This window comes from Pristis pectinata, chromosome 3 (genome assembly GCF_009764475.1).
Source record: "Pristis pectinata isolate sPriPec2 chromosome 3, sPriPec2.1.pri, whole genome shotgun sequence".
Taxonomy (NCBI): Eukaryota; Metazoa; Chordata; class Chondrichthyes; order Rhinopristiformes; family Pristidae; genus Pristis; species Pristis pectinata.
The window spans coordinates 15,277,257-15,304,221 of NC_067407.1; the positions used below are offsets into that span (position 1 = coordinate 15,277,257).

The 26,965-nt window shown below is 41.5% G+C and overlaps 1 protein-coding gene across 1 annotated transcript in view; it reads left to right on the forward strand.

Annotated features, from left to right (window-relative positions):
- Window positions 1-457: 457 nt before the first annotated feature.
- fnbp1l (formin binding protein 1-like) overlaps window positions 458-26,965 on the forward strand; it is an 85,520-nt gene continuing 59,012 nt past the window's right edge. Inside the window, 1 exon segment of the mRNA XM_052012384.1 lies at window positions 458-624. Within this exon segment, the coding sequence (XP_051868344.1) occupies window positions 592-624 (33 nt within the window). The 5' untranslated portion in view covers window positions 458-591.

Below are 26,965 nucleotides of genomic sequence, written 5' to 3' on the forward strand. Positions count from 1 at the left end.
GGGTATGGGAACCGACTCAGTAATGCAGGAATGAGTTTGAGTTCCAGATAAAATAGCTGTGGTCATAGACTTAGGAAAACTTGTGGTTTCTCATGGTCCACAGCTGTTTAAGATTGTGCCACCACACTCTTAAATGGAGCTACTCCAACTACCTAGTTGGCAATGGAGTTAGCAGCCTGGCAAGAAGAATATATACACTTCTCTGGAAGATGGAGTTGAACTTGAGTTAAAAACATTTTGCTTCTAAGGAATGTTAATCACAAATCAGTATAAATATTGGTCAATATAGCAGTGGACAGGTACCTTGATTAAGTAATGTACTACCAATCACATGCATGGATTTCTGATGGCACTATTTGTTAAATGCAAATTTTTTTTTCCTCTCTTCTGTTTTTCCATGCCTGTACTCCTCTATCCTGCTTTTTCTGCAGACCAGACTTTCCTGGAGCTAAGAAAACTTCCATGTTGCATGATTATAGTTCCACTTCTTCACTGCTATAATATGGTTTCAGATGTGCATGGATCCTGATATGATTCCTAAGCTTACTGAGGTGAGGAGATGTAAGACTGCTTCCAGTTGGCAGTCTTGCAATGTGGGTGTTGGTGCAGTACTCTTTCAGACAGGTAAGTAAGTGTATATTAAAATTCCAGATGAAACATCTTGAGAATTTCATATCGGAACTTTATGGGCAAAATTCAAATAAGAGGATGACCTCGATTGTGCCACAGATATTTAATTTATTGTAACTATTAATGAAATAAGCATCTCACATTTTACTTGGGCTGATGGTTGCTGGTTTTGTTGCACAGAAACTGCTGAGTCTGTTGTCTATGTATAACAGTGACCAGGTATCAATTTTTTGAAATTGTATATGCTGGTGTTAAATTTAGTTTACTGATATAGCAAGGCAAAGAATTGAGTTATGCATTTATTCTAGGTAAGATTTCAGTAATTACAATATTACCATAGTTATCCATAGCAAAATGTGACACAGTCAAAACTTTGTTAGGACTGATCTGTGTGTGTATTTTTTCTGATTAGAGTTGTACAGTTGTAAAGCACAGAAATGGGCTCTTTGGCCCACCACAACCATGCTGCCCTTATTGCCTATCCACACTAATCTCATGTTAGGACTGTATCCTTTTATACATTGCATATTTAAGCAGAACATAGAACAGTACAGCACAGGAACAGGCCTTTCGGCCCATGCTGTCTGTGCTGACCATGATGCTAATCCAAATCTACCTGCAAATGGTCTATATCTCTCCATTACCTGCCTGTTCATGTGCCTGTCTAAATGCCTCTTAAACATTATTATCGTATGTTTCCAGCACTTCCCCTGGCAGAGTGTTCCAGGCACCTATCACTGTGTTAAAAAAAAAGTTGCCTTGTAAATCTCCTTTAAACTTTCCCCCTCTTACCTTAAAGCTGTGTCCTCTGGTACTTGAACCCTGTATTAATTTTATCTGATTTCATCACTTCCTCGAGCAGAGCATTCCAAATACCAAAAGCTCTGTGTGTGTGTGTGTGTGTGTGTGTGTGTGTGTAAAAACTTGTCCCTGAGATCCTCTTTAAAACTCCTTCCTCTCACCTTAAATGTAAACCCTTTTGTTTTTGATATCCTTACCACGAGAAGAAGATTTTGATTATCTAGGCCACTCATAATCTTATATACTTCTATCAGGTCATTCCTCTGCCTCCATCACTCCAGGGAAATCAAGTCCAGCCTCCCCATAACTAAAGTTCTCCAATCCAATCAGCATCATGGTGAATCTCCTCCGCATTCTCTCCAGTGCAATCACATTTTTTCCTCTAGTGTGGTGATCAGAACTGCACGCACATACTACAAGTGTGGCCCAACCAAAGTTTGTAAAGTTAGAAAATAACATCCCAATTCTTCTGTCCTATGCCCCAACCTAATGAAGGCAAGCAAACCATATGCCACCTTCACCATGCTATCAACCTGTGTGATGATTTCAGAGAACTATAGACTTAGAGCCCTAGGGTTCTCTGTTCATCAACATTCTTTAGTGCCCTGCCGTTTATTGTGCATCTTACCTCTATTTGACTTCCCAAAATGCATCACCTAGTACTTGTTAGGATTAAATTCCATCTGCCAATGCTCTGCCCAACTTTCCATCTGATGTATATTCCTGCTGTAGCCTTAGAAAACATTTCTTGCTATCCACAACACCAATAATTTTTGTGTCATCCCCATACTTACTAATCGTATCTCCTATGTTGACATCCACGATTCTGAGACCTTTTTTTCCAGAGTAGATAAACCTGTATTGCAAACAAACTTGAAAGCTGACTTGTACTTGAAATGCAATTGTAGTTCATGTGCTTCAGTATATTATGTAAGAATCCTTTATTCTATTTTCTGATAAGGCGCTCAAATTTGATAAGTCTACGTCGTAACATTTGAAATAGAGATATGGGAACAAACTTCTCCTTTTTCCTTGTATTAAGAATGACAATTCTATTGTTATTTAATGTGTTGTAGAAAATACATCTCATGGCAAACAGAATTACTTGTACTTCTCAACTAAAAATACTAAATGTTAATCTTTCACTAAATTTATGATCAAGTGCTTTCACTGGCATGATGCAAGTAATGTGTTGATTGAGTACGGTGTTGCTTTGGACAACAATGAATTTGGTGAAAGTCCAGCAATACTTTAATAAAGAGAAGATTCATTTTCCATCTAAGATTGCATGTTCTCAGTACAGATTACACCAGCAATTGTGGCAGCAATTTTTAAAATTGAAAATAGATGTGCACCCCTCCTTTGCTTGAGCCTTCATAAACCCATTTGCAGTGAAACATCTGAATAGCTACAGCATAACTTAAGGGAAAATTTAATATATTTGTATTTTAATAATTACATCTTTTTTGAGTCTATTTCTTTAACCTCCTGCCTTAATTACTGGAAGAAAAAATCTAGACTGCCAATTCATTATTTTTATTTGTGTGATTTGTGTTACATGCAATAATTTAATGATGCACAATCTATCGGTCCATTTGTGTAAGGCAGAAATGCTTCTGGTCCTTCCAAACTAATGTCATACAGTGTATTTTTTTTAAAGATAGTACCTCGTATAATGTGGATAAATTGATCTTTTAAAGTAGTTAATTCATGTATGTAGCAGATTCAAACGGTGAACTTGGATATCTAAGTGCTTACAAAGCAACAATCTTTGTAATAGATACAGAGCATTAAACCAAGTGCTTTATCACCACTGCCAACATTTTAGTTTTTACATGGCATTTACGTCACTTGTTGGTGATGTATATTGTGTCAGTGGGCATCATCAAAATACAGAGGATTCTATGCATTGGGTTGTTTGATTATAGTTGTCGCTGGTGCACCATTACATTTCATCTGATCTGATAACTACCATAGTTGAAGACATGACCAGTTTTCAACCTTGTTATTGTTTTTTTTAGTGAAATCTTCTGCTATGTTATCCTATACAGAAAACTAATTATAACGTGTGCATATGCATTCTAACACTTCCATACTAGAACAGTTTTTAATTATTATCCAAGGGGAATTTCTTACCTGTTTAAGAAACAAAATCAGCATGTCAAAATAATAATTGATTCTGCCAAAAAAAAATTACTTGTGCTATAGTATCGAAGAATCTTGGGTACTGCTGAAAGGGAGGAACTGAAGGAAATCTGTATTGGTAGGGAAGTGATGAAGGCTGGAAAAAAAAACCCAGGTCCCAATAGTCTGTATCCTGGAGTACTTAAAAAGTAGTCCTAGAAATAGTGGATGCATTGGTGGTCATTTTCCAACGCTCTTTAGACTCTGGAAAAGTTCCTACGGATTGGAGGGCAGCTCATGTAGTCACACTATTTTAAAGAGGCAGGAGAAACAAACAGGAAGTTATAGATAGATTAGCCTGACATCAGCAGAGGAGAAAATACTGCAGTCTTTTAGAAATAATCTCAGAGCATCTGGAAAATGGGAACAGGATTATGCTAAATCAGCATAGATGTACAAAAAGGTGACCTTGTTTGACAAATCTGCTGTTTTTTTCGAGGATGTAACTAGTAGAGTGGATGAGATGTTTGGACTTTCAGAAGACTTTGGATGAGGTCCCACAAGAGATTAGAGTGCAAAATTAAAACATGGGATTGAGGTAACGTACTGTCATAGATCCAGAACTGGTTTGCAGACAGGAAATGGAGTGGAAATAAACAGATCCTTTCCTGAATGGTAGGCAGTGTTTGGACCCAAGCTATTCACAATATATATTCGTGATATAGTATCTTCAAGTTTGCAAAAGGTTGGGTGGGAAGGTGAATATGTGGAAGCTGCAGAGAAGCTCCAGTGTGATTTGGACAGGTTGAGGGAGTGGGCAAGTACATGGTGCATGCAGTATAATGGGGAGATTATCTACTTTGGTGGCAAAAATAAGAAAGCAGATTATTAACTACATGAGCTACATGGCATGAGATTAGGAAAGGGGGAGATGTCCTTCTGTATCAGTTGATGAAAATAAGCATACAGGTACAGCAGGCAGTTAAGAAGCCAAATAGCATGTTGGCCTTTACAGCCAATGGAATTGAGTACAGGAGCAGGGTTGCCTTAATGCAATTATTCAAGGCCTTATGAGGCCACACATTGTGCGTACAGGCAACCCCTACATTATTTGGGAGGGGGTGGTGGGGGAGGGGGGCTAGAGGAGATGTGTTCCCACCAAAAGGTCCATATTGTGATTTTCCGTAATGCGAAGCCACATCATTGGCGCATGTGTCAAGAAATGCAAGTTTAAAAAATAAAATAGTTTGTTTATTTTTCTTCAAATAATTTCTGAGAGTGAATTTTATTCCATATCTCGAAATCTTGGATAGTGATTTGTGAATTCTGTTAAGGTGAATTTCCATGATCTGAACATGTATAACGTGGGGATTGCCTGTATTGTTCCATTTTGGCCTCCTTGTCTGAGGAATGATGTTCTTGCTATGGTGGAAGTGCATCAGACTGATTCATGGGATATGAAGAGAGATTGAGAGGATTGGGCTTGTATTCACTTGAGTTTAGAACAATGAGAAAATACCTCATTGAAACTTATAATATCCTGATTGAATGGACAGACTGGATGCAAGGAGGATGTCCCTGATGATGAGGAAGTACAGAACTGAGGTCACAGCTAAGGGTACAGGATATGACATTTAGGACTGAGATGAGAATTTTTTTTTCACTTGAATGGTGATTTACTACAGAAGACAATTGAGGCTAAATCATTTAAAGTATGGCTGAGTTGTGCACTAGTACCTCATAGCTCCAACAACCTGGATTCAATCCTGATCTCTGGTGCTGTGTGTATGGAGTTTGCATATTCTTCCTGTGACTGAGTGGATTTCAGTACTGGATTCATCCAGAGTCTAGCTGCAAATTCTAGAGAGATTCTGCCATCAAGTTGGGAATTTCTGCATTTGGATCCAACCCCGCATTTAAGTCGATAAACACTACAAGTTCTATGTGGAACTGTCCGCATTTTCCACAAGTTCCAGGCCATTTTGTTCATGTCGATATATTATTGGTACACTTAAAACTGGTCAGCAATTTGAACAATCTGGGCACTGTGATATGCCATTATGGGAACTCTCTATCTCAATTTTCCTTTTTATTTCCAGTGATGTTGAAGACCTAAGGTAGATGAATTGTGTGAATAAATATCTACTGTTGTGTTACACAGTGGAGTAACCATTTTACAACAACCCTGAGGTAGAGGTTATAAGTGGTCGTTCAGTGTTGTTCATTCATTCTGCAATCTCCCAGACGATATTCAGTGATTTTTCTTTGCTAAGCCTTCAATGATGTTTCTGCTATCTATTGTGGAAGGTGGAGACGAGGGATATCCCTCGGGTTCTTCTGGCTGAGATCATGCCTTATAAGCTGCAATGTCTTAAGCTCAATGTTAAACTGCTGTAGACATCTTGTCTGACGTTATAAGCCCTTTGGAAAATGCAGCATAAATAAATTAGTCAATTAATTTAAGTTGCTAGGAAGGAATATTTTTCTTGAAACCTGTTTTTAAATACTGAACATAGTTTATTAGCAAAATGTAGTTGGGTAATCTTGGGTAATTAGAATGCAAAAACTGTGTAGTCTGTAACCACTTGAAGCGTGTTACTGTAAATGTTTTGTTATACTTGATGGAATGCAAACTGAAAATACAAATGCACACTGGTATCACATTGTTCTGCTGTAAGACCCATGTGTTTAACAAATGAGTGGTAAGGATCTTGTTGATCAATTATCTATTTTTTTATTATATGTTAGATTTTAGATATATTAAATATAATAAATTAAAAAATAGAGTGGCTTGGCCTCTACAGCCCTGTGTGGGTGGGTAGCGAATTCTACTGGGTTACCACACTGAGCGAAGTAATTCCTCTTCGTCTCAGTCATAAATGTCTTGCCTCATTATCCTGCAATTGTGACATCTTGTTCTAGACACTCAGGGGCAACATTCTCCTTGTATCCAGTCTGTCTAGTCCTGTCAGAATTTTGTATATTTCAGCTGGATTCCCTTTCATTCTTCCAAACGTTACACAATACGAACTTAGTCTAGCTAACCTCTCCTCACACAGCAGTCCTGCTGTCGCAGGAATAAGTCAGGTGATCTTTTGATGTACTCCCTCTATGGCAAGTATATCCTTTTTAGTGTGAACACCAAAAATGCGCACAATATGCTAGGTGTGGTTTCACCAAAGCCCTGTCTATTTGTAGCAAGACATCCTTGCTGCTCCTGTACTCAAATCCTCTTACAATGAAGGCCAACTACTATTTGCATTCTTAATTACTTGCTGCACTTGCATATTTGCTTTTAGTGACTGGTGTGCAAGGACAATCAAGTTTTTTTTTGTACATCAACACTTCCCAATCTTATCACAATTTAAATATTTGCCTCTTTTTCTGATTTTTCTCTCAAAGTGGATAACTCGCATTATCCAAGTTTTACTGCATCTGCTAAAAATTTTGCACATTGTTCAATCTGAGTTGCCTTGAAGCCTCTGCACCCTTCTTGCAATTTATAATCCCATCTTGTTTAGTATCTTTGGCAAATTTTGAAACATTAAATTTTGTCCTTTATCCAAATCATCGATACAGATATGAACAACTGAGACCCAAACACTGATCCCTGTGGTATTCCTTTATTTACCATCCAATTTATTCAGCTGCTCAGTTTCCTGTCTGTTAACTGATTTTTAATTTACTACTTTAATGTGCTTTAATTTTACACACTAACCTTTTATTTGGAATTTATGAAAGAACTGAAGTTAAGATAAAATTACCAGAATATCTATAGAACAGTGAAATAGGTTCACTCAATAGCAGTCTGTCTTTCCAGTGAATACCAATTTAGGAGATAGGGATGTTGCCTAGAACACTTAGAAGCAGTGCTAATTAAAAAATTGTCACTGAATATATTCATAAATGGCATCAAGTGCAGTGATACGCATGTTCATCTTTATTTCTTTAAACTCCTGGTTGGTCATTATTAACCTAGTTTTGTTAGAAGTACTAAATTATGGTAGAAAAGTACTTCTGATGCAAACCCACAACCTCATTTCCCTCTTCTGGGAAGAGAAGAGCAGGCCTGATAAATCTTGGAGATGCTGTGATTGTAATAATCTTCTGATTAAGTTGATGTGGTACTCTTAGACAGACTTAGCGCAGCTTGGATTTTTTAATTAAAAACTCCTCAAGCTGGACCTCTTCATGTGATGGATGTGATATTTAAACTTACTTGCAGAACCTTTCAAGGTTTTTGCATTTGGGTTTGTGATTAACCATCTTAACAAGTTATTGGTTGAGCTTCTGGTTATTATGGCATTTAACTCCAGCACGAATCAGTGCCTTTGTGAGAATATCAGATAAGAGGAGAAAATTGAAGGGGAAATAAAAACACCTTTGGCAAGCTCTATTTAGTCGGTGTTAATTGTTAAATCACTACATTTGAAATGGCTTCAAAAGGTTACTACTTATGTTGCAGTTCTATAAAACTCTGGTTAGATCACTTGGAGTATCGTGTTCAGTTCTGGTCGCCTCATTATAGGAAGGATGTGGAAGGTTTAGAGAGGGTGCAGAGCAGCTTTACCAGGATGTTGCCTGGATTGGAGAGCATGTCTTATGAGGATAGGTTGAGCAAGCTAGGGCTTTTCTCTTTGGAGAGAAGGAGGATGAGAGGTGACTTGATAGAGGTGTACAAGATGATGATAAGCATAGATCAAGTGGACAGTCAGAGACCTTTTCCCAGGGTGAAAATGGCTAACATGAGGGGGCATAATTTTAAGGTGATTGGAGGAAGGTATGGGGGGGGGGGGTGATGTCAGAGGTAAGTTTTTTTTTACAGAGAATGGTGGGTGTGTGGAATGCACTGCTGGCAGAGGCTGTGGAGGCAGATACATTAGGGACATTTAAGAGACGCTTAGATAGGCACATAAATTATAGAAAAATGAAGGGCTATGTGGGGGGGAAGGTTTAGATAGATCTTGGAGCAGGATAAAATGTCCGCACAACATTGTGGGCTGAAGGGCCTGTACTGTGCTGTTATGTTCTATGTTTTCTTTAAATAACTCTCTTGATGTAAAGTTCCTCCTCTTCTGATGTGGTTCAATCTCGTACTTGCATTTTAGATTTTAAACTATTTGTGACCATATGAAATATGGGGGAGTGGTATTGGACATTTGTAATGTACTATACATTTTAAAATTAAACTGGTTGCTGCCTAGTATGGAAATACATCAGAATTTTGGTAGCAAATGAATATTGTAGGTGGCCAAAGAGGTATCCTTAGCACTGAGGTCTGATGGTATCTGAGCCTGGACTAGGAACGTCTTTGTGGGGTATTTTCCATGTAACCTTATACCTTAACCATTCTCTGACATAACATGTTATTATTAACTGCTCATCCATGATGTAGTTACATTCCTGTGTTGGGGAGGAAGGTGGTGGGTGGCCTTCTAATTCTTTCAGCCACACAAGATTGCTTTTTTTTCTTTACAGAAGGTTTGAAATTACCCAGGGAAAGGAAACTTTATATATAATTTCTTGCCATATTAATGATATCCAGCAATTTGGATATTCTTGTTTCCTAATATATAACAACTCTGTTCATAAAAGATAATTCAGAAGTCTCAGGGTTCTACTCAAAGTCTTAAGGTTTTGCTGGTCAGTTCAAGAACTGAATGGTTGAAGGGAAGTAGCTCGTGATGCTGAAGTGAAGAATTTAGATCATTCTTTTGGTGCTTTATAATGGAATCCAATTATTTTGGCCAGGGATGTTAATGTGTCATGGGTCAATATGTAGACTGAATAAAAGAGCTGATTTTTAGCAATGTAAAAATGAGGAATATGGCACATACTTTCCAAATTGTAGAATTCCTAAATAAATCAAAAACTTTAAAGGGATCTGTTACTACTTCATCAGGAAAATTTATTGTTTGAATATGCATAATATTGGCAAGTGAAAACTTAAGTTTGCATGTAATTTCCCTTTCCTTAATGCTCAAGTCAGACGGTCTCCCTGGGACTATTGTCTGCTATGGTAATGAAACCCATTTGATGAATAAGCAAAAGCAATTTGAAGGGATGCATTTGGTATACCAATAATCTAAATGACTTTGTTTGCAGGGCTGACAGCTGTATCACTTCCTGTTGAGTGATACTTGTTATAATGGTGAATGGTTCTGGTTTGTGCATTTTGGCCTAGCATATCCCTTGTTTTACTATTACATATCCTCACAAACTAAGCCAGGTATCGAGGAGAAAAAGTGTGTACTTGCACCTCTTGGTCAAACTACTTGTACTTTGTACAACTATATACATAGTTGTAAATAACAAGGCCTTTGGAGCAGACAAAACCCTCCCCTGAAGTACTAAATTATGGTGGAGAAGTACTTATGGTGCAAATCCACAACCTCATCTCCCTCTTCGGGGAAGAGAAGAGCATGTCTGCTGTATCTTCTGTTTGTCACAGGACAGGTCATTGCAAAGGTTTTCTTCAACTGCCACTCCCTGTAGTCAGAGCTTTACCAGAGTAGCAACATGGATTCTGTCCATCAAGATGTGCAGTGTGCAACAAATCCAAGAAAAGTGTAAGGAGCAGCATTATTTGCCATGCATTGACTTTTTGCGACCTTGGAAAGCTCTTAACATCATCAGCCGATATGGAATGTGGAAAACCTTTCTCAAATTTGGCTCTTGGAAATTCATTGCCATTCTTTCTTTGCTGCACAAAGACATGGAGCCTGTGATCCTAGTTAACAGAACCAATCCAAGTGTGTCATGTAAGACAGTATTACTGTACCAATCATTCTCATTACAACATTGCATTTCATCACCAACAAGCTTCCCCCAAATTGAAGTTAATTGACTGGAGGAACAGGAAATAGGACAACCCAGTCAAGGTCACCCTACCCACAGTTATCAAATTGCAGTATGTATTTGGCACTTCTTTATGCACATTCAGAAACCGACTTCTGGATAGTTGTTCACTGCCATACTGCTGCCTTGGCCTGGACCATCTGAAGGCGAACAAAATCCAAAGCAAGACCCTGGAAATCTGGATCACTTTCCATACCTTGGGACCACCTCTGGTGAAGGTAGACTTCAATTATGAAATCCACCACTGTCTCCATTGGATGAGCATGTTCTTTGTCCATCTAAGAAAAGACCTTAGACCTTGGTGCTAGATTTAAGAATACCTGTGATCTTATCCCTATTTTATGCGTCATGGACACGAACAACCTACAGGAGACACCTTATAAAGCACTAGAAAAGTACTGGTGATGCTGACTGTTTCAATCATTTGACAGATTAGCCATACTGCTCTCAGTATCCTTTTCCCATGCTTAAACTTATGCTTAACCTGCTGCAAAGTTTGGGCCACATCATATCTCTCTATGACAGGACCATGTGCATAAATAGTGGAAGAAGCACACAATTTCCCTAACTACAAGCTGCGTCAAGCACCAATGGTCTTCTGGTAGACTCTGTGGCCGCATGGGACTTCTCGGCTACCTTGCATCCACTTTGGGTCAGTGGAATTCCAAATTATTCTTGACTCCAGGAAACTACTCAAGAAGATGTACTTTGTTCTCATGCAGATGTTAACTACTTTAAAACTATGTCGCTTGGAAGGTAGTCCATGGAGTAAATTGTAAGTTGCATGTATTTGATATTACAGCATCAATATGGCTAATTTTGTTCTCTTTCTATTAAGTTGTTTGCATTTATATAATTTTTAGCTTCACTTGTGCCTGAAGCCTTTAAGCTGGGTAATGTGCTGTTGGGTCCATCAATTTTTTTCAAATCTGTGATTTTCCCTGCTTTACCATGTTTCTGTTACAGCTGGAAATCAGAGGTAAAATGTGCTATTTTGGTATTTTCCAAATGCATCATGCTATTATTTCTAAAAATAATTCATGTAGCATCTTATTGTGACAGCAATGTTGTTAAATAATAAATTCTACAAAACATTGGCAATATTTTTACATCTGTTTTTGAAAAAATTCAAGTATTTTAGTCATTTAAGAAGCTCTTGGACTATGATGAATGATGAATGATTTCTTTGTGCATTTTAAGTTGTTTTGGTGCTAGAATAATCTGCTCTGTCTTGTCACAAAGATGAGATGGTGCAAAGCGACTTTTGGTGCAAGATAATAAAGTTCTGAAAAATTATATGCTCTATTTTGGTGCCTTTTTCCATTCTCTTGACATCCCAGATTGCTTCTCCATCAGTGGCATTCATGAAAGAATACGCAAGCAAATGTTGCAGTCAATCAGCAGTGTTAGGAAATACTTCTTGTTAAATAATTCAAGTGCTGCTCGTATTGGTAAGGGAATCTTTGATAACTTGTATTCGATAGTTAATCATAATACATTAGCTGCAGTATAAAAACATGCAGCTGAAGCACAAGTGCAATATTTCCTGATTTGACCTGGATAGCAAACAGCTGTCTTCATTCATTTGACTGAGCAGGAATTAAGTAACAGTTTACATGGATCCCTCTGTTTTTTTTCTCTCGCAGGTTCCTCCATCAACTGTTGGGAGAAAGGGTTTTTTTTCAGTCAGTCTACTCAAGATCGGTGTTGGGTAAATTATTGGAGGAGTTGCTGAGTAAAGCATGAATTATTAAAGACAGGGCTCAGTACTACACACCTTAATTTTCATGGCATACATTGGTAACTTAGGCTTGATGTAGGGGCTTCACTTAATGTTTGCAGATGTAAGCAATATTGGTCAAATGACTGACAGAGGGGGAAAGCTATAGACTACAGAAAGATAATAATGGGCTGGTCAGCTGAGCAGGAAATTAGCAAATAGAATTCGTTTTGGAGAAATGACGTAGTACATTTGTTGATGAGAAACTACCCATAGGAATATATAATGGCAAGAAAAGTGTCAGGCAAGTTCACAGCTCCCTGACATTAACAAGGGCAAGACTATAAGGTAGTTAAGATGAGACACCAAACCCTTTTATTAGGTAATTTTATGGCGGTTATATTAAACATCAGTTAAACCACACAGCTGAAGTTGAATTCTGACCATCACATTAAGGAATGGTGTAATAAACAGTAGAATTGGTACAAAGGAGATATACATAGTGACAATGGATCCAGGGTCAGTGGTGTGTTCTTCCTGCCAGTGTCCCTGACAGCTACGTCTGTGGGAGGTGCATCCAGCTGCAGCTCCTTATAGACCATGTTAGGGAACTGGAGCTGCAGCTGGATGACCATCGGCTCATACGGGAGAATGAGGAAGTGATAGATAAAAGCTACAGGGAAGTGGCCACACCCAAGTTGCAGGAGGCAGGTAGTTGGGTGACTGTCAGGAGAGGGGAAGGGAATAGGCAGGTAGTGCAGAGTACCCCTGTGGCCGTTTCCCTCAGTAACAAATATACCACTTTGGATGCTGTCTGGAGGAGGGCAACCTACCAGGGAAAGCCGCAGCAGTCAGGTTGCTGGCACTGAGTCTGGCTCTGTGGCTCAGAAGGGAAGGGGGGAGAAGAGGACAGCAATAGTGATAGGGGACTCTATATTTAAGGGAGCATTCAGGAGATTCTGTGGACATGAAAGACACTCCCAGGTGCCAGGGCCAGGGACGTCTCAGCTCGGGTCCACAGCATTGTAAAGGGGGAGGGTGAGCAGCCAAAATTTGTGGTACACATTGGTACCAATGACGTAGGTAGGAAAAAGGGATGAGGTCCTGTAAGGTGAATATGAGGAACTAGGTAGGAAGCTGAAAAGCAGGACCTCGAGGGTAGTAGTCTCTGGATTGCTGCTGTGCTATGCACTAGTGAGGGCAAGAATAGTTTGATCTGGCAGATGAATGGCTGAGAAATTGGTGCAGGGAGCAGGGTTTCAGAATTGTGGATCATTGGGATCTCTTCTGGGGAACGAATGACCTGTACAAAAGGGACAGGTTACAGCTGAACTGGAGGGGGACCAATATCCTTGTGGGCAGGTTTGCTAGAACTGTTGGGGAGGGTTTAAACTAGTTTGGCAGGAGGATGGGAACCTGGGTGTTACGTCAGAAGATGGGGTAGTGGGTGTACAGGTTGATGCAGCTTGTAGAGAGACTGAGGAAGGATAGGCAGTTGACAAGGCAAAATTGCAGTCAGTTGACAAGGCAAAATTGCAGTCAGTTGGTTGGGTTGAAGTGTGTCTATTTTAATGTGAGAAGTATCAGGAACAAGGCTGATGAACTTAGAGCATGGGTAAGTACATGGAACCACGATGTTGTGGCCATTACAGAGACTCGGCTGTCACAAGGGCAGGAATGGCTGCTGGATGTTCTGGGCTTTAGCTGTTTCAAAAGGGACAGGGAGGGAGGTAAGAGGTGGGGGAGTGGCATTGCTAATCAGGGATAGTGTCACAGCTGCAGAAAAGGAAGACGTCCTGGAGGGATTGTCTACTGAGTCAGTGTGGGTGGAGATCAGAAACAGAAAGGGACCAATCACACTATTGGGAGTATTCTATAGACCGCACCCCACCCCCACCCCCCAAATAGCAACAGAGACACCGAGGAACAGATTGGAAGACAGATTTTGGAAAGGTGCAAAACTAACAGGATTGTCATGGGTGATTTCAACTTCCGTCATATTGATCGGCACCTCCTTAGTGCAAAAGGTTTGGATGGGGTGGAATTTCTTAGGTGTGTCCTGAAAGGATTCCTGACACAACATGTAGATGGGCTGACTAGAGGAGAGGCCATTCTGGATCTGGTTTTAGGCAATGAACCTGGTCAGGTGTCAGATCTCTTGGTGGGTGAACATTTCGGAGACAGTGACCACAACTCCCTGACCTTTACCCTTGCCTTGGAGAGGGATAGGAGCAGACAGTATGGGAAAGTATTTAACTGTGGGAGGGGGAATTATGATGCTATTAGGCAGGAACTTGGGAATGTAAATTGGGGAGCAGATGCACTCGGAGATGCACAATGGAAATGTGGAGGTTGTTTAGAGATCACTTGCATGGGATTCTGGAAAGGTTTGTCCCATTGAGGCAGGAAAAGGATGGCAGGCTGAAGGAACCTTGGTTGACGAGATGTGGAATATCTAGTGAAGAGGAAGAAAGAAGCTTGCTTAAGGTTTAGGAAGCAAGGATGAGACAGGGCTCCAGAGAGTTACAAGGTGGCCAGGAAGGAGCTGCTTAATGGAGCTAGAAGGTCTTGGCAGGTAGGATTAAGGAAAACCCCAAGGCGTTCTACTTGTATGTGAAGAACAGGAAGATGACTAGAGTGAAGGTAGGACTGATTAGGGATGGAGGAGGAAACATGCCTGGAGTCAGAGGAGGTAGGGGAGGTCCTTAATGAATACTTTGCTTTAGTATTCACCTGTGGGAGAGACATTGATGTTTGTGAGGACAGTGTAAAATAGGCTGATAAGCTGGAACATGTCAATGTTAAGAATGAGGATGTGCTGGAACTTTTGAAAAACATTTGGAAAGATAAGTCCCCAGGGCTGGACAGGATATATCTCAGGATACTATGGGAAGCGAGGGTAGAGATTTGTGAGCCCTTGGTGATGATCTTTGCGTCCTCACTGGCCACAGGAGTAGTACCAGATGATTGGAGTGTGGCAAATGTTATTCCTTTATTCAAGAAAGGGAGTAGGGATAACCCTGGGAATTCTAGACCAGTGAGTCTTGCTTCAGTAGTGGGCAAATTATTGGAAAAGATTCTTAGAGACAGGACTTATGGGCATTTTGGAGAAGCATAGTCTGATTAGGGATAGTCAGTATGCCTTTGTGAGGGACAGGTCATACCTCACGAGTCTGATTGAATTCTTTGAGGATGTGACAAAATATATTGAGAGTAGAGCAGTGAATGTGATGTTTATGGACTTTAGTCAGGCATTTGATAAGGTTCCCTATGATAGGATCATTCAGAAGGTCGAGAGGTGTGGGATCCAGGGAAACTTGGCTGTATGGATTCGGAATTGGCTTGCCCATAGAAGGCAGAGGGTGGTTGTAGATGGAGCAATTCTGCCTGGAGGTCGGTGACCAGTGGTGTTCCGCAGGGATCTGTTCTGGGACCCCTGCGCTTTTGTGAATTTTATGAGTGACTTGTATGAAGAAGTAGAAGGGTGGGTTAGTAAGTGTTTGCAGATGACATAAAGGTTGGTGGTGTTGTGGAAAGTGTAGAAGGTTGTCGAGGGTTATATCAGGACACCAATAGGATGCAAAGCTGGGCTGAGAAGTGGAAGATGGAGTTCAACCTGGAAAAGTGTGAAGTAATTCACTTTGGAAGGTCAAATTTGAAGGCAGAATACTGGGTTAATGGCAGGATTCTTAGCAGTGGAGGAACAGAGGGATCTTGGGGTCCAAGTCCATCGATCCTTCAAAGTTGCCAGGCAAGTTGATAGGGTTGTTAAGAAGGCATTAGTAGGGAGATTGAGTTCAAGAGCTGCGAGGTAATGATGCAGCTTTATAAAACCCTGGTTAAACCACACTTAGAATATTGTGTTCAGTTCTGGTCACCTCACTATAGAAAGGATGTGGAAACTTTAGAAAGGGTGCAAAGGAGATTTACCAGGATGCTACCTGGATTGCTACTGGGAGAGCATGTCTTATGAGGATAGGTTGAGTGAGCTAGGGCTTTTCTCTTTGGAGCGGAGGAGGGTGAGAGGTGACTTGGAGGCCTACAAGATGATGAGAGCCATAGATCGAGTGACCAGCCAGACCTTTTCCCTGGGCAGAAATGGCTAATTCGAGGAGGCATAATTTTAAGGTGTTTGGAGGAAAGTATAGGGGGGATATCAGAGGTACTTTTTTTTTTACACAGAGTGGTGGGTGTAGTGAACTCACTGCCAGCGGTGGTGGTGGAGGCAGATACATTAGGGACATTTAAGAGACTTTTAGATAGCCACATGGATGATAGAAAAATGGAGGGGTATGTGGGAGGGAAGGGTTAGATTGATCTTGGAGTAGGTTAAAAGGTCAGCACAACACTGTGGGCCGAAGGGCCTGTACTGTGTTGTAATGTTCTATGATATTGCCACAGCTATAGAATTTTAGTCATGAGGGTAAATTAGGTAGTTTGGGATTGTTGTCTTTGGACAGAAGAAACCAAGGAGAGAGTTAACTGAGGTGTATAGAATTGAGGTCTGGTTGAAAGGATGTAGTTTTGTGAGCAGGTCATAACCAGGGGATATAGATTTAAGGAAATTCCAAGCATTTTAAGTGATCATATTCAAGCATTTACTTCTGGACTGCAGATTAAAACAATTTGCATTTATGTCATCTTTAATGTTGTAAGGCATCCAAGATACTACTAAACTTGGTGCAACTTATCAAAAGTTGTAGCATTTGCATGAATTCTTTTCTGTGCTATGGGAGCAGAATAAGGCTCTGGCAATTGCTGACAAGCAATGTAACCGTGGATTAGTTGCAAATAAATAGAAAATAAGAGTAACTAGGGAATAAATAGTATTTATCTGATGGTCCTTCTATGGTTGAGATTTATCTCTGTTCCCCTGCGAAAATTCCAACATTGAGTGGGTAAGGAATAAACAGTGAGGAACTTGAGGTTGCAATAGAGGCCTATTTACTTAAAACCAGCATGTGTCTGAGCGTGCTCTGCCATTTAACATTGTGGTAAAGCATGTGCACTCAGTCCAACTTTCCCACTCTATCCCCAATCCTCTGATTCCCTCCTCCAAAAATCAGTCAATCTTAGTATTGATTATACTTGATGACTGAATATCAGAGGTACTGAGGTAGACACAGCTTCAAATGTAGAGAATTCTAACCCTTTACATTCAGAAATTTCTCCCTATTTCACTTGAACAGTGACTAACCTTTTATCCTGATACTAACTAGCCTCTCAGCAACTACCTTGTCAACTCACCTCCAGAATCTTCTATGTCTCAATGAGATTACATTTCATTCTTCTAAACCGCCTGAAGAAAAGACAATGATATTTATATTTACAATGTTGAAATTGAGAAATCTATGGTGGGGGGGTGGGGAGAAATTTCTGGAATCTGAAATAATATTGAAGGAAAATGATGTAATGTCCAGGTCTAAGTGAACATTGTGAACTGCCAATTTCTGTTACAAGGGTGTGGGTGATTTAATAAAATAACATTGAAAGTGTGGTGTGATCCTCTCTGAACAGTTCCAAAATATTCACTGTACTTGAAAGCGCTCGTAGTATCATGCCTTGGATGATATCTTGCCTTGCTGTCTAAATTGTGTAGTCTGTTTTATCTTATTATATCTTTATTCTTGCTTCCAAGTTTTGAAAGCCTGCAAGTATGATTTTATTTAGTAACAAATAATGGTTCCTGTCAACTTTGCTGGCATCAGTTAATAGTGAAAACTAATTTTTGCATCTGACTTCTCTTTAAGAGTGTGTGATGTTTGCCTGAATGTGTCCAAAAATGAATATAATGAATAGATATAGAATATTTAATAATAGTCTTTCTTTTTTTCCTAGTCGTGAAAGCTAGTTTTTGTGTATGATCTAAGGAAAGAAAATGTGTTTTAGCATAAACTGATTCATGACCAAGAATATATTTTTGATCTATTTCTGTCAATATTCTAAATCTGTTTCCAACACTGGGAAATGGTTCAGTGATAGAGGACTTAAGAGGAATCCTGTTAAATTATTTCACTTGAATAAGCTTTGAGTGCCAGCAGCCCTGTTCCAGATTCTGTAAAAACTTTGTGTTGGCAGTAGACCAAAGGGGCAGAGCTGAATCGACTGGACAACAGTGTTATTGTTCTCATACTTTTACAGCTTTTTTTTGTCCGCCGGCTTCTGGCCAAGTACATCTTCGGGCAAAGTTTATATGTTAGTTCAAAATATTTGAAGCACTTCCATTTGATGTAATTTTAGTAATGAGGAATATAATTTGGAGATTAGTCGGTATGGCGTCCCTTGTGTCTAGTGACAACTGTGGGGTCATACAGCATGTAAGCAAGCCCTTCAGCCTACTGAGGCTATGCTGACCATCAAGCACCCATTTACACCAATGTCATTTTATTCTCCCCACATTCTCATCAAACCCCCCTGCCGATTCTAATATTCACTGACACATTAGGGGCAATTTACATTTGCTAATTAACCAGCCAATCTGCACTTCTTTGGGATGTGGGAGGAAACTTATGCAGTCATGGGGAGAATGTGCAAACTCCACACAGGTATCCCAGGAGGTCACTGGAGCTGTGAGGCAGCAGCTCTACTACTGCACCACAGTACAATTGTGGATTTATTATTCTCCTGCCTTATCATTTGGAGTGTGTTTCTGTCCAACAAAACAAATTAAACATTTGTGCAAATATTTAGACATACATTGACTTTTTTTTAGGATCTTTTTCTCCTTGAAGATTGTTCAAGTTAGATGTAATTAAAATGCTTTTCTAATTAGCAGCACTTGTTTCTGGTCTTCTGAGGACTGGACTTGCTGTAGCACCACTTTATTAATCATTTTTCAAGATGTGGCCATTGTTGGCAAGCGATGATTGTGCAATCATCAGCAAATAACCCCTACTTCTGACACTTAGTAAAGAAGGTAACTAAAGCAGCTGAAAATGGTTGGATTTAGCACATTTCTCTGAGGAAAGACTTAAGTGATGTCCTGGATGATTGACCTTCAACAACTACAACCAACTTTGTGTGGGATTCCATTCTAACCACTGGAATGTTTTCCCTTAGATGCTGCATGACTGGGTTTTACCCAGACTCCTCGATATGACACTTTGTCAAATGCCATTTTGATGTCAAGGGTAGTCAGTCAAACCTCACCTTAGGAATTTGGCTTTTTGTTCTATATCTAGACCCAGTCTATGATGATGTCTTGAACTTAGTGACCCTGGTGAAACCCAAACCGGACATTGGTGTGCAGGTTATTGGTAATTGTTGCTTGAAAATACTGTTAATGATACCTTCCATCACTTGGCTGATAATTGAGAGTAGGCTGATGGGGTGGTAATTAACTGGATTAAATTTGTCCTGCTTTTTGTGAATAGAATGTGGTTTGTCGTTTGGCGATTTTCCACATAATTGGATAGATGAAAGTTTTTTTTCTTGTACCTGAACAGTTTAGTTGGAGGCTTGGGAAGCTTAGGTTTGTACAGCTTCAGGATCAGTCGGAATATTGCCTGGCCTCTTTGTATCCATTACCTTCAGCGTGAAATACCACGTGGAGTTAATTGAATTGGCTTCTGTGACAGTAGAAATCATGAGGGGCATCCAAAATGGATCTTCCAATTGGCCCTTCTGATCGAAAGTAGTTGCAAATGAAAGGGCTTGTCTTAAGCATATACTTAGAGCTTGCCACCTCTCATTAGTTTTTTGATTGTCCACCACCATTCATAATGAGGTGTGGCAGGACTACAGAGCTTCGAACTTATTATTTGGTTGTGGAAGTGGTTAGCTCTCAATTGCAAACTGCTTTTAGAGTTAGTATGCACATGGTCCTGTGTTACAGCCTCACCAGATTGGCAGTTCTTTTAGGTATGCCTAGTACTCTTCCCACCATGCTCTTTTGCATTGCTCATTGAACCAGGATTAATTCTTGTGCTTGATTTGTAATTGTAGATTCTAGGATATGCTGGACTTTGAGGTTGTAGATTGTTGGGCTGTACATTTGTTCTATTGTTAATGGTCCGTAGCACCTCACAGATGCCCTCTTTTGAACTGAAGTTCTGTCCCATTCTGAATCTGTCCCATTTAGTGTCACAGAATGTGATGAAGACAGCGTGAAGCCAGGACTTTGTCTCCATGTGGACTGTGCAGTGGTCACTTTGATTGAAAGCAAATTCTGCTTGTTTGGTATTGGTTGCGTACCAGAGGTGAATTTGATTTTGTTATGGCTGCTTTAACCTCAAAATGATTTTCATCAACATAGAACTTGTGCAACTGAAAAGAATTGCCCGATTGTCAAGTAATTCAACTAATCCATGTATTTTTGTAAATTACTACTTTTATGGATCTTATTTTTGGTGCAAGTTCATGCGTAATATATTTAAAATAATGACCTTCAAAAATGAGAATGGAAATATTCAATGTTTGTATGTATCATTAAATCCATTTGACATTTGTCCTTTGGTAAACTTGATCATTCTTGTGTGCTGGATTATTGGAAACCTTCACATCAGGTACATACTAAACTACACATTGTTACTCTCCATTGTGTCATTAGAAAAATCCTCAACATAAACAGTAGCAATTGGTAATATTGAATAGGATCATTTGCCTCTAATGATGTGACTGTGTTCTTCAGCTGTTAAAGTATTATTGTAGCCTGCTACAGGAAAACTGAATTTTATAACATAGCTGTACTAATTTCGACAGATATTCTAAAGGAGTTGGTAAGACCCAGTATTACTTTAAGGTTTGCAGCGATAGCATGGGTGGTGAATGACCTTGCTGTGCCACTGCCAGTTAATAAGTAATACTGGCAGTCTTTTTGCTTTCATTTGTTATGAACTGCAGTAAGAATATTCAAATTTAATTTCCTCCCTCCCAAGTCTGCTCCATTACTTAGCCAGGAGGAGAGTGAGTCAGAAGTGAACTTTAGTCGTACATTAAGGCAAATAAGGAGTGGCCACCAAATAACCATTTTTTTAAAAAAATGTTCTCTTACGTTCTTGACTTTGCATGTTCTCTCTGTGACCACATGGGTTTTCTCCCACATCCTAAAGACGCTCAGGTTATAGGGTAATCGGCCATGGTCAATTGTCACTAGAGTGTGGGTGAGTGGTAGAATTGGGTGGTAGGGGGTTGGGGGGAGAGGCTGGTGGTATAGTTGATGGAAATGTGGAGAGAATAAAGAATGGGACTAATATAGGACTGGTTTAAATAGTTGTTTGATGATCGGTGAGCACTCTTTGAGCTGAAAACCTATTTCCATAGAACCATATAGCACAAAACAGGCCCTTCGGCCCACCGTGTCGTGCCGTCCATCAGACCACCCTCACACTACCTAACCCCTTCCTCCCGCATATCCCTCTATCTCACGTTCCTCCATATGCCTATCCAACAAGCTCTTGAACCTGTTCAATGTATCTGCCTCCACCACCACCCCAGGCAGTGCATTCCATGCACCAACCACTCTTTGGGTGAAAAACCTCCCTCTGACATCTCCCCTGAACCTCCCACCCATAACCTTAAAGCCATGACCTCTCGTCTTGAGCATTGGTGCCCTGGGAAGGAGGCGCTGACTGTCTACTCTATCTATTCCTCTCAATATTTTATATACCTCTATCATGTCTCCTCTCATCCTCCTCCTTTCCAGTGAATAAAGCCCTAGCACCTTAAGCCTCTCCTCATATTCAATACTCTCCAATCCAGGCAGCATCCTGGTAAATCTCCTCTGCATCCTCTCCAATGCCTCCACATCCTTCCTATAATGAGGCGACCAGAACTGAACACAGTACTCTAAGTGTGGCCTAACTAGAGTTTTGTAAAGCTGCATCATAACCTCGCGGCTCTTAAACTCAATCCCGCGACTTATGAAAGCTAACATCCCATTGGCCTTCTTAACTGCTCTTTCCACCTGTGAGGCAACTTTCAACAAACTGTGAATATGAACCCCCAGATCCCTCTGCTCCTCCACACTGCCAAGTACCGTGCCGTTTACCCTGTACTCTGCCCTGGAGTTTGTCCTTCCAAAGTGTACCACCTCACACTTCTCCGGATTGAACTCCATCTGCTACTTGTCAGCCCAGCTCTGCATCCTATCAATATCCCTCTGTAAGCTCCGACAGCCCTCCACACTATCCACAACACCACCTATCTTAGTGTCGTCCGCAAACTTACTAACCCAGCCCTCCACCCCCTCATCTAAGTCATCTATAAATATCACAAAAAGTAGAGGTCCCAGAACCGATCCCTGCGGGACACCACTAGTCACTGCCTTCCAATCCGAGGGCACTCCCTCCACCACAACCCTCTGCTTTCTACATGCAAGCCAATTCCTAATCCACACAGCCAAGCTTCCTTGGATCCCTCGGCCTCTGACCTTCTGAAGAAGCCTACCATGAGGAACCTTCTCAAACGCCTTACTAAAATCCATGTAAATCACATCCACCACACTGCCCTCATCAATCTTCCTGGTCACCTCCTCAAAGAACTCTATCAGGCTTGTGAGGCAAGATCTTCCCTTCACAAAGCCATGCTGGCTGTCCCTAATCAGTCCATGATTCTCAAGGTGTTCATAAATCCTATCCCTTAGAATCCTTTCTAACAGCTTACCCACCACAGACGTGAGACTCACTGGTCTATAATTCCCTGGCCTATCCCTATTACCTTTTTTGAACAAGTGGACCACATTCGCAACCCTCTAATCCTCCGGCACCACCCCCGTAGACAACGAGGACTCAAAGATCCTTACCAGCGGTTCAGCAATCTCCTCCCTAGCCTCTCGAAGCAGCCTGGGGAAAATCCCGTCAGGCCCCGGAGATTTATCTGTCTTAATATTATTTAACAACTTCAACACATCCTCTCTCTTGATATCAACAACCTCGAGAACATTACCTCTACCAGCACTCCCTTCTGCATCATCAAGACCCCTCTCCCTGGTGAATACCGAAGAGAAGTACTCATTGAGAACTTCTCCCACTTCTGCCGCCTCCAGGCAAATTCTCCCACCTTTGTCCTTAATCGGACCTACCTTCACCCTAGCCATCCTCCTACCCTTCACGTACTTGAAAAAGGCCTTGGGATTTTCCTTAACCCTACTAGCCAAAGCCTTTTCATGTCCCCTTCTAGCTCTCCTCAGCCCTTTCTTAAGTTCCTTCCTCGCTACCCTATATTCCTCACGGGCCCTGTCTGAACCTTGCTGCTTATACCTCACGTATGTTACCTTCTTCTCCCTAACAAGTCGATCCACCTCTCTCGTCACCCACGGTTCCTTCACCCTGCCATTCCTTCTCTGCCTCACCGGGACATATTTATCCCTAACATCCTGCATAAGATCCCTGAATATCGACCACATCCCCATGGTACATTTTCCTTCAAAAAGGACATCCCAATTTACACTCCCAAGTTCTCTCCTTATAGCCTCGTAGTTGGTCCTTCCCCAATTGAAAAACCTCTTGTCCTCTCTGCACCTGTCCCTGTCCATGACAATTTTAAAGGTTATGGAGCAATGGTCACTGTCCCCCAAATGCTCACCCACCAATAGATCCTTCACCTGTCCCGGTTCATTTCCTAAAACTAGATCTAACATGGCATTCCCTCTAGTCGGCCCGTCAACATACTGCGTCAGGAATCCCTCCTGGACACACTTAACAAATTCTGTCCCATCTAAACCTTTGGCACTAAGCAGGTTCCAGTCTATATTTGGGAAGTTGAAGTCTCCCATTATAATAACCCTGTTATTTCTGCTTCTCTCCAAACACTGCCTGCCAATCTGCTCCTCTATATCTTTACTGCTACCGGGGGGCCTATAGAATACTCCTAATAGAGTAACTGCTCCTTTCTTGTTCCTTAACTCCACCCATACGGACTCCAGAGATGATCCTTCTACAACATCCATCTTTTCCACAGCCGTAACAGTGTCCCTGACCAGTATCGCCACCCCTCGCCCTCTTCTCCCCCTTCCCTATCCCTCTTAAAACACCGAAAACCAGGAATATTCAATATCCACTCCTCTCCTGACGTCAGCCACGTCTCAGTAATAGCCACGATATCATAGTCCCCCATACCTATCCAAGCCCTCAGTTCATCCCCCTTATTCCTGACACTTCTTGCATTTAAGTAAACACACTTCAGTCCATCTATCTTACTACTTTTACAGCCTGTATTCTGCTTCTCCTTCCCCAAAGCCTCTCTGCCTGTTTGATCTAACTTTTCCCCATTCCCTTCTTCCTCTGATCCACTCCTCCGGTTCCCTTCCCCCTCACAAACTAGTTTAAACCCTCCTGTACCACCCTAGCAAATCTCGCCGCAAGGATATTGGCCCCCTTCTGGTTCGGGTGTAACCCGTCCTCTCTGTACAGGTCCCACCTTCCCGAGAAGAGATCCCAATGATCCAGAAATCTAAAACCCTCCCTCCTGCACCAACTTCTCAGCCACACATTTATCTGCCACCTCCTGCTATTCCTACCTTCACTATCACGTGGCACTGGCAGCAATCCCGAGATTGCTACCCTTGAGGTCCTGTTCCTCAATTTTCTGCCTAGCTCCCTGAACTCACTCTTCAGGACCTCATCCCCCTTCCTACCTATGTCATTGGTGCCAATATGGACCACAACCTCTGGCTGCTCTCCCTCCCACTCAAGAATTCTGTGGACCCGATCAGTGACATCCCGGACCCTGGCACCAGGGAGGCAACATACCATCCGGGATTCATGCTCACTGCCACAGAACCTCCTGTCTGTTTCCCTGACTATCGAGTCCCCTATCACTACCGCATGTCTCTTTCCCATCCTTCCCTTCTGAGCAGCAGTACCAGTCCCAGTGCCAGAGACCTAGTAACTGCAGCTAGGCCCCTGCAGGTCATCCCGCTCAACAGCTTCCAAGGCAGAAAACTTGTTACTGAGGGGAACAGCCTCCGGGGCTCTCTGTCCTGTCTGCCTGCCTGACTTCTTCTTCCTCTTCCCTCCCCTGACCGTCACCATTCTATCTGCCTCCTGAACCTCAGATGTACCTACCCTAAGGGGGGTGACTGTCACCTGATGCACCGTGTCTACATAACTCTCTCCCTCCCTTATGCTGCGCAGTGTTTGTAGCTGCGACTCCAGCTCATCAACTCTGAGCCGAAGTTCGTCCAGCCTCAAGCACTTACTGCAGATGTGGCCATCTTGGACCGCAGCAAGGTCCACGAGTTCCCACATCAAACAGCTGCAGCACACCACCATGTCCTCCATCTGACTACCTTTTTTTTTCCCTAGTTAGTCCCACCTACAAATCTATAATGACCAAAAGCTAAACCTTGCCTTTACCTACTTACCAGCTACTTACCCTCCTTGCCCCTTCGCGCCAAAGCCCAGAACACTCTGCTCCCCTTGAGTCAAAGCCCAGAACACTCTGCTCCCACTCACTCCGCTGCCCGCTCCGACGCTGCCTGCTCTCTAGGCTGTTTGCTTTTTAAGCTGCCCGCGCCGCGCCTGCGCAGTCCAGCCCCCACTCGACTACTTAAAAAACTTACTAAAAAATCTAAACCTTACACTAAAAACCCTCACAAAAAACTAACCCTTACACCCAAAAACCCTAATAAAAGTGATAAACAGAGAAAACACTTAGCTGCTCCGAAGTCCTCCAAACCAAAGCCCGAGTCCTCCGAAGTTTTTTGCTGAGCTTCTCTGACTGTGGTTCTATGACTCTTGTTTTGGTCTTTGACTGATGGTCCACACATCCTCCATATTACTTTTCTGTTCATGATATTGGGGGACAGCTATATAAAGTTGAAATTTAATGTTTGTGTTTTTGAACCTATATGTAACTTAGTAAAACATATGGGATTTTAGGTTTCATTATGCTGAGTGCAAAAGCTGGGAAGTTGTGTTGAACCTTTTAATATAGCCCTGGATATTCACAGCTAGAGTATTGCATCCAATTCTAAGTTGCCATACTTTTGGAAGAATACGGTGCTTGAGAAGTACAGGGTGATTATAGCCATAATCCCTCATCCTTCTGGTAGAAGGTTAAATTGTAGGACGTGGGAATATTCTTCTTTTGAGCAGTGGAGGTTGAGGGGAAATTTCTTAGAGGTGTACAAGATTACTACAAGTTTAGATGTGGTAGATAAAGAAAAGCTGATGGTAGAAGGACTAGGGAACGCTGATAAAAAGTTGTGGGCACAAGACGTTCAGGGAAGATATGAGAAACCTTTTTTTTAAGCCTCAAAGGTAGTGACCTGGAAATCATAGAATCATACTGCACAGGAATGGGACCTTTGGCCACCTCATCCGTGCCGATCATGATGCCTGACTATGCTAATCCCATTTGCCTGCAATAGGTCCATATCCCTCTATGCCTTTCCTATCCAAGAACCCATCCAAGTGTCTTTAAATTGTTGTAATTCTATCTGCCTCTACCAGCTCCTCTGGCCGCTCATTCCAGATAACTACTACCCTCTGTGTGGGGAAAACCTACCCCTCAGATCTCCTTTCAATTTCTCCCCTCATTTTAAATGTATGCCCTCTGTACTAGACTCCCCTGCCCTGGGAAAAAGGCTCTGATTATCTATCATATCTATACCCCTCAATTTTATAAACATCTAAAACGTCACTCCTCAACCTCCTATTTTCCAGTGAGAATAAACCCAGCTGATCCAATCTCTCCATGTAGCTATGGCCCACCCTTCTAGACAGCCATCCTGGTGAATCTCTTCTGCAGTCTCTCTATTGCTACCACTTCCTGTAATGTGGCAACCAGAACTGTACAGAATACACCAAGTGCGGTCTAACCATTGTTTTGTACAGCTGCAACATGATACTCAATGTGTTGGCCTATGAAGGCAACCACACCAAATGCCTT